General features: G+C 37.8%; 1 protein-coding gene across 1 annotated transcript in view; it reads right to left on the bottom strand.

The window, feature by feature from the left end:
* Positions 1-1,701: 1,701 nt before the first annotated feature.
* LOC127003290 (cyclin-dependent kinase 14-like) overlaps positions 1,702-9,373 on the bottom strand; it is an 83,765-nt gene continuing 76,093 nt past the window's right edge. The window contains exons 8-11 of the mRNA XM_050869759.1: positions 9,069-9,283; positions 8,550-8,711; positions 8,049-8,139; positions 1,702-6,881 (exon numbers count right to left, since the gene is read on the bottom strand). Of these exons, the coding sequence (XP_050725716.1) occupies positions 6,778-6,881; positions 8,049-8,139; positions 8,550-8,711; positions 9,069-9,283 (572 nt within the window). The 3' untranslated portion in view covers positions 1,702-6,777. The remainder of the gene's footprint in view (positions 6,882-8,048; positions 8,140-8,549; positions 8,712-9,068; positions 9,284-9,373) is intronic.

Raw genomic sequence — 9,373 nt, 5'->3', positions numbered from 1 at the left:
TCCTTGGTTCAATGGACATATGTGACTGTATGAATTAATGCATTTGAAATTGTGCAATCAGTAAATCAGAATCAATGCATACCCTGTGGAAAGGCTAGACTAGATCAAATGACATTTTAAAGAAAATTTGACTAGAAAACTCTCTCTCTCTCTCTCTCTCTCTCTCTCTCTCTCTCTCTCTCTCTCTCTCTCTCTCTCTCTCTTCTGTTGTCTTACTTAAAAACCTGTGGTGTATATCAAATAACATCAATTAAAGGGAGGTAATTGATGTAGTCCTCTCCTCTTACTAAGGTAAATGGGTTTGGGTAAAGAGACAAACATTTTATATTGCAGGCATTATTACTCATGAATAAAGCTTTCCCACAATTCGGTGAGGCATGTCTGTAGTGGCGTGGGGAGATGGGGCAGGGGGGTTGGAGGGGGGGGGGGGCGTGTGGCGGGGGGATGGGGCGTGTAGGGGACCGAGGAAGCACTCTCTCAAAAACTAGATATGCTTTTGATATTTTTGAAAAGTCGTGTGCAGATACAGTAAAAGTCTATTAATTCGAATATCAGTTGACACTCGCTTGTGTGGATTGACAATTCTGCAGACTATCAAGGGGCAGCCCAAATCTGTATAAGTGTGTATCAGATTAGAATTTCCTGCAAACAAAAATTTGGACTATAGGGAGTTCAGACCAGTAGACTTTGAGTTAATAGACTTTTACTGTATTTATGTACCTTGAGCTACTCTGTTACATTCACATTCACACTCGAACGGTGATCATTCGCATCCACATGTGTAGAAAAATGAGAATGATACATGAATGAAGGTTTGTACAGAGAGAGAGAAAAAGAAATTCCATTCCTAAGAATTACAAAGTGACAGATTTTATTTCTTATCATATCGTCGGCCAGGCTGGCCTATTTTACAAGCCCTGGGATTGTGAATTCTTATGATGCCTAATAATACTAACTTTCTCTTCATAAAAACAAAGAACAACAGTTAACAACGCTAAGAGTTCCACTGCATTTTATTTTCTCAATGAACCATTTCTGGGGATGTCAGCGTCGAGGCCCTAAAACACACTACCAACTTATGAACAACTCCTCATGGTCTGCTCTGTCTGGGCCTGGCTGCCGTGGCCACTCCACACCAGCGGCGCGAAGCAGCCCTGCACCAACACAAACATGACTCCACGCCAAGGAGAGGGAAGGAAGGTCATGAACACAGTACTAAAGTGACAATGAAAGAGACCAGACATACAAATCAAGCCATAAGCTACAGCATTATAACACATTGTCATGAGCTAAATACATAAAAAATAAATGAAAGTATAAACATTTCACATTCAGCTATTTAAACTGATCATACTGAGACCCTAGAAATAAACTGTCAGAACTCATATGGACACACTATACAATGTTGCAGCTCTTCACACACTACAGGAAGAGCAGCAGCAGCATGAGCAAGCAGCGGCATCAGCAACAGCGGCAGCAGTGGCATCAGAAGCAGCGGCAGCAACAGCATCAGGGCAGACAGTCGCCCCAAGAGGCTCCGTAGGCACCAGAGGCTCTCACACCCTTGAGCAACACGTCTCGCTGACACCTACACTCGCAGGTCTTGGGACACTCAATGACAACAGCGAGGGACACCAAAAAGAGATAGGGTGTGTTTGCCAGTTTGTATGCACACCATTCCAATTAGTACTTATACTGGATAAAAAAAAAAAAAAAAAAAAAAAAAAAAAAAAAAAAAAAAAAAAAAAATAAAAAAAACTAAAGTAGCCAACATATTTGTGTAAGGTCAAATTGTTGAAACTTTATTTTTTTCAGGGCTAAGTTTCCATGGATGCCACTCTCCTGAAGGCTCAAGTTAATTTACTACTCAAGAGGAGGCAGCTCTCACATGAAACTGATTTCAACACAAATATATGAATGGTAGTACTTTGAAAAAATGAGCTCAAGTACAAAAAATATTCTATAGGCAATATAAAGTCAGATAAGCAACCTTCAATATGACAAATTCATTTTTCCTCCTTTGGTTAAGTTTTCCATAGAAGTATTTTCTTCCAAAAACGAGTACTAACTGGAACAGTGCGTTCATATTGGCATGCACATCCTAGCGAGTCATACAGTAAACATCCCATTACTGGGTTTTATAATGTCCATCTGATGCTCTGTAGTGTTATGGTGGAAGGCTATGGTTGCCAAATTGCACTCACCACTCCAATCAGTACTTATGCTTAGATAAAAAGTACTTTGGGAACTTGATTGCAGTATAAAAATCAAATAGTCAAAATAATGTTAAATAACCAGTATTCATTTTAGCAACATCTAATTTCTACACCTCAGGTAAGTCATCCAGAGAATCATTTTTTCCTAATACAAGTACTCATTGAATGATGTGTACCACTGCATGTATATAATCATGTGAAGGTAGATTTTCTCACATTTATTTCAGGGTTGACTTTTCGATGGATGTTATGTTCTTGGCGGCTCAAAGTTATTCCTCCGGTGAATACACTTTAGCCTACGTAATGGGTTTCACTACCACGAGTACATACAGTGCCTGGCAAACAACACCCTACAGTACCTGCTCTCTCTGGTCCAAGTGCTAGTTTGACTGATTGTACAACACAAGATATTATGATAGTAGTAGTAGTAATATGCATGTTATTAATTAATCATAACAAATATATAACTGAAAACTATACACATCAGATGCCTATAAACACTTAGGGAGAAATAAATACCTCATGCATACAAAAGTTCGGGCTATGACACTACACGCTTTGAGAATATGTATGGACCAATGGGGAACACGACCTGGTGATGTGGCTGAGTGTAGGTGTCCAGTATCCTCATGCCCAGGCCAACGATGAAACACACATGCACGCACGTACCCACACACACACACACACACACACACACACACACACACATCTGGGCTTTAATTACTTTAGCCATCTCAATTTATTCTCAATTTATTCTCTCCAACTGCTTTTCTCACATTTTTTCTTCCCCTATTCCTTATTCATTCTCTCCACTACCTCTTTGCACTCTCTCATTACTCTTCCTCATGCACTAACACACCACAGTTAGAATTAGGGTGTGCTCGCCAATTCGTGCACATCACTTCAATTAGTACTTCCATCAGGTATAACAGAAGAGCTACTCTGAAAAACTGTGCCGAAGTACAAGAATGAAATATTGTTGTCAAAATTGAGATTGAATGCTAAACTTCAATTTGACTGCCATTTTTACACCTTGGCAGCTATTCTCCTGATATGGGTGCTAACTGGAATGGCACACATGAATCAATGAACAAACCCTAAAGTGGGAGTGTTTTCCAGGCTCAACATGCCCCTCCTGTCTGCACTCTGCACTAATCACTCCTCTTTTGGGAACACTGTCTTGTTGGCCCAGGCACAGGAGCCCATTGTGTTTCACACCCAAACCTGTCACAGGAGGAAGTACTGGCTGACTCAGGGACCCTTCTTGACCACTTCCAATGTGAATGTCAGTAAAAAAGTTTAAATATCTAATATCTTTGAACAGATTTACAGGGCTATGAACAATATAGTATTATGCCATGTGCATCAATAACTTTATCCCAGTATACGTTGTGTTGAATACATTATCACAGTTTCGATAGCAATTAGTGTATTGTACACAAAAATGTGCAAAGAAAGTGGAGCTACTGTGCATATTAAGGAACACACTTGCATTGGTATCAAAATTAAGCTGTAAACATTTGGCTCAGGAACAAGTGCTTATGTGTTCAGAGAAGTTTTTGAAATCACAGCATTAAGAATACTGCATAGTAAGTCAGCAAAAAGTGGATCAGTACAGGCCACTACTATTTATAATAGAAATGCTGATTTATCAGTTTTACTGATCGAGATTATGAAAAAAAAATTAAATATGTGAATGTCATGTATAAAATATGCTTTGGTGTGTTGAATGAAGGCTGGGACTTATTTCAGTGATACAAAACCACATCACAGACGGCATGAAATATTGATGTGCTGAGTAATTTTGTCATGTTTCCTGAACACATACATGTTCCTGAATAAAGAAACACTGCCATTCTGAGTTAATGTTGATGTTGATGTCACTTGATTAATGTAAGAAATTGACAAAAGCTCCATACAGGCCATAGACTTAAATCATGTCTGAATTGAATGTACAAAAAGGAAACAATTGGAAGTCATTGCTGTTGCATAGTTCTGCACTACACAGATGCATGTGTGTGACAGCGTCATGGATCAAACATAGATAAGAATATGGCCAAAACAGTAACAGCAATAATAGCCTTTTGAGCATTATTAAAATTTTGTGAGATATCTTGCAACTTTTCATATAAAAAAACATAATCTATACAATACAGTAATGCTCTTTAAAGCTCCACACACTACCAAAAGGTTTAGAGTTGTGAAGTTTCCACACATTTCAACACGGCTTATCTACATAGACTTTATCATACTTGTTCTTTAAATTGAAATCTACAAATGACAGCCATTTAAAACTCTGAATCTAATTCTATTTCTGTATTTACACCTACAATTCTACTTCTAATTAAAAAAAAAAATCATTAAAACTACATATCTACATCTACATCTAACATACACCTTCGCTAGAATTTTAATTTGAATCACTGTGACAGATGACAACTCGGCCACTATACTGAACCTCATGAGCTTACTGGCTAAGGTTCACCGACAGCCAGAGGTTGGATGAACAAATATGTACATGATGTTGAGATATCAGTTAAACATAAATAAACAACCTTAAGAAGAGTGTGTTTAGTTATAGAACCCAAGTGAAAATTTATACAAAAAATAATGAAAAAAAAGTCACCTGAGTAGTTTATGTCAGAATCTGTATCACATTACACACTTATCATAGAGATGGAGATAGAGGGCTTACATAAGGGGAATAAACAACAGTGAATTAAAAGAACCCATCAATCAATAAGACAACATAGTAATTCACACGGAAATATGACACAGAGAAAAAAATTAACTTATGAAAATCTTTACTTACCACTGCTAAAAAGTTTGCTGTTATAAAGAAGAAAACACATATTGGTTTCAGTTATGTGGCTACACTAATTACTTAGGCTTCTCTTTCATTGCCTGCCTCTTTGAAATCTCTATGAAATCTCTAAAGCAGTACATCATGTATTATAGACTACTGTATATTTGCTCTTCTTTAAGTGATAGTCATTGTGGTTGGTACTACACAGATTTATCTCATTTCAGTTACTTGTGAAATGAGATCTACTGACTCACATTAAAAAAAAAAAAAAAAAAAAAAAAAAAAAAATCAGATCATCCTCCCTGTGTGATTCCAGTTACTAGGGTTTGGTTGTGGGAAAAGGTTAACCATGAGGAATAGGACATGCTTGCCAATTTATCCCACACCCTCCCAATTCACACTCATACCAAGGAAAAATAAACTTACTAAGAAAAAAAAAATGATGAGCTCATGTATAGGAACAAAATTGTCAAAACTAAGCTTGGTAATTACTAATCTATTTTGACACCGTTTCCCGTTTATAGCTGAGCTCAATATATTTTAAGTTATTATTTCCCTGATATGGTGAGTACTGGTTAGGAGGGTGGCTATAAACTGGTGGACATATGCCTAATACATTTCTTAAGGGTTTTATTTTAAGGGGGATTTCTGATAGGGATATATAGCACCAAACTGGAATGGGAATGAATGGGCACACTTTCTTTACTGGGACTGTGGGCCATGCTGCAGTATTCTGAGTGTACTTTTTTTGGAGGCACTGAATAACCTTGTGCTCTCTTAGTTTATTTATGTGGACTATGTATGTTTGCCTGTCTGTGCGCATTATTCCAATTAGTACTTGTGTTAGGGGAAAAAACTTCGCTGGGAAGCTAAACTGAGATCTTCTTTTCATTTAACGTCCTTATTTTCTCTTATGAGGTTGGACATGGGAAACTAAACTGAGATATAAAAAATGAACTTATTAAAAAATGATGAAGGTTTATCCATAAGTTCATTTCGATACCACTGTTTAGTTTTCCGTGGTCATCTTTTTCTTGAACCATGCAGTACTAATTAGGATAGGGCATATGACTTGCTGAAACATACTCTAGATTGCAATAAGTATGGCCTCAGACACTGTCCAAAGTAATGTATATCACAATAACTGATGAAATAGTCAATAAATTATTCTCTTCATTACCTTAAGTTCAGTAACCATCTAAGATTCATTACAGTGTCAGTTGTCTCCTCTAGTACAAAAATCTGTTTCCTGCCACTACTCAAAAATTATTTATAGACTCCATGAGAGAATTCGAGCATGTGTGCTGTATTTCTTTGAATGTCTCTAAATACATATATCTGACTACAAACCTATAAATCAAGCTATTATCTCAAATACCTTATAAAACAGAACAGCCATACAGTTACACCTTCACCTTGGCCAAATGAACTGAACACGTCGCCCTCGTAAACATCTATGAAAATATTTTAAGTCCCGTACAGTATATTGTTTGACTTTAGTGACACGCCGTAAGATAATATAACTATTAAAAATACTCTCCTCTCTGGTGTCATTCTTTTCATATGCATTAAAAAGTTATATTTCATTCCTTTGAGTTCTCCCCTAAATCAAGGTCTGTACAGGCTGATAAGATATGAGGTGCAGTCACAACTTTTTAAACTTGCAAAAATAGGTCTTTAGATTATGGTAGAGCAGGTAAAGGTGTAGAGGATGCTGTTCCTATAACTTAATTTTGGTAAAGGACTAATCAGCAACTAGACCAACTTTCTGATCTCTCTGGCCGCTTGTATGACGGAGGTCGGGTAGTTCCTCAGCTCCTGTGCTAACCTCACACCGCCAACCGAGAATATTGACTGATCTGTTGGGGCGAGGGAGGAAGTCAGTGTTTGGCAGCGTGTGTTAACAGAGAGGGAGTAAAGGAGATATTTAGGAAGACACTGGGTCTGTTTGCCCATTCCTATTCACCATTCAAATTAGATGTCAATTCAGGATAAAAATGATGGCATAAAAGTGAGCTAAGGTGTAAAAATGAAGTTGAAAAGATTATGGTAGATGAATTTTCTTGGTTTTGACAATATGTAGTTATTTTTTATACCTTTGCCCAATTTTCACCAGCATTTTTCTCCTCATATGAGTAGTAATTAGAACAGTAAGTATGAATTGGGGAACACACCTGTTAAAGTTTTCCTTAATCTAATGATCTTGATATAAGTCAGTTACATAGCCATATAAAGTGTGTATGAATGAAATGTCTGTGTGTTGTTTGCTTGTATGTGATTAATGCTGGGAAATGAAGTGTGTTTGGTGACATGGAAAGCAAGAGATGTAAAATGGTGTGTTTGATGAAAGATGAAAACAAGAGATTATTTAAAATGATACAATAAAGATAGTCTTATATTAATGATCTTAACACAAGTTAGTTACACATTGAAGTGCAAGCTATGCATTCTTAAATGCATATATTGTATGCTTATGCTTGTTTGCAATCAGCGTACATTTGCCAATTTGTATATTCCTTTCCAATTAATATTCATATTGGGGATAAAATGTATTATTATTGTTAGTAACTTAGTAGTAATTACTAAGCTAGATTTTTCTGAATAAAATGTTGCTTCAGACACCATAGTATGTATGTACTCAGAAAACGTAAGCTCAGATTGACGATAAAAGTACATTATTCTGAATGACACTAATCAGAAAATCCAATGAGCTGAAAGCTCTAAAATCTAAAGTGCCTGTAATGAATATTAATGATGACAGAATCTTATGGATTAATAGACTTTTGCTGTTAAAAAAAATCATCAAAATAAAATAATGTGTGACAATCTTTATTCTGCCATAATGTAATTTTTATGTCCTGGTTCAGTTTTCTGAGTCAGGTCTTCCCTAATGAGTGCTAATTGGCCCGGTGCATACAAATTGGCCAACATACCCTGAGGGTGTGGAAATGAGGTGATTCAGTGAACATATAACTCTTTCAGCACACTGATGAGGCCGCTGCTCTCAGGTGACTCTTCGTCCTTACCTGCGTCTAACTCATATATTTGTTGTGGAAGATCATCAAAATAGGTGTGTCTGAGAGCTGTCTCGGAGGAGATTCTCTTGTTGGGTTGTATCTGCAAAAGGAGGTACATTTTAATACTCTGATTCCTGTCCAGTTGCTGTACATGAATACTCATGTAAAAGTAAATTTGTTGATTGTTCTTTTCAGGGCAAGTTTAGGATAAGAGCTTTGCATAGATATAACGTTTCAAGGAGCTTATGTTACGTTATGGAACTTAAATTGCCTTCATCTCTTAGCTAAAAAATATAAATAACGATATGTTCCTTCATTATTGTTATGGGACATGAATATCCTCTCTTAATTGTAAAATGAAGATGCAAATGGTATGTTGAGTTTTGAGGTAAGTTGGGGGAACACGCGATAGCTGCGTGTGGCCTCGGTGCTCATTTCCGTTGCTTAGCCCTTGAACCTGGCGAAGCAAAACTCAACAATCGCCAAATAAAATAAATAAGTCACACACACCTGTAGGAACTGCGTGGCGAGGGACTCAGCGTGGGGAATGTCGTTGAGTCTGGGGAACACGGAGGCCAGTCTGCGGTGCCGGTGCAGCACCAGCTTGTGGGACTTGTAGTTGGGCAGCTGCGTCACGCCCTGCCACGTCTCCTCCGTCGGGGTGCCAACAACCTGGAATGGTAGTAAAGTTATTGATCTATTTATGTTTAAAGACAAACGCCATGGACTGAAAACACACATAAAGAAAGCCCACAACACACTGCTCATATAAGGACGAACTGAAAAGTGCAAGATAAAAAGACTTTTACATTCATTAATTACGTATTTCAAATAAAAGAGAAAGATTAATGACAGAACACAAAATCTGAAACAAAATTAAATCCTGGAAACATTGCTTCTCAGAGGGGAATAAAATAATGCAAGAGAATAAGAAATACTAAATAAGATTGATCAAATTTAGTTTCAGAGAACTATATGAAAAAAAAACCCCAGAGCTGAAAGGAACTAATACATCATAAATATCCGTACCTTAAATATCTTATCTAGCTGGTCCTGAATATCTCTGACCCCGGGGAAGGCGGGCACCCCAGTGATCATCTCGGTGAATATGCAACCGACGCCCCACATGTCGAGGGAGGTGGAGTAGTCCGTGGAGCCGAGGAGCACGTCGGGAGGCCGGTACCAGAGCGTGACAACCTCGTGGGAGTAGGTGTGAGAGGGGACAGACTTGGCCCGCGCCAGACCTGCAGGGACACCACCAGCACCTCACTCTCAGCTCACGTAGGATAGTCAGGTACACAAAACCTGCTTATATTCTTTGAACTATTATGGCA

The sequence above is a fragment of the Eriocheir sinensis genome, chromosome 25 (genome assembly GCF_024679095.1).
Source record: "Eriocheir sinensis breed Jianghai 21 chromosome 25, ASM2467909v1, whole genome shotgun sequence".
NCBI classification, from domain to species: Eukaryota; Metazoa; Arthropoda; class Malacostraca; order Decapoda; family Varunidae; genus Eriocheir; species Eriocheir sinensis.
Note: the sequence above shows the minus strand (reverse complement) of the source record. Positions and strands in the feature narration are given on the sequence as shown.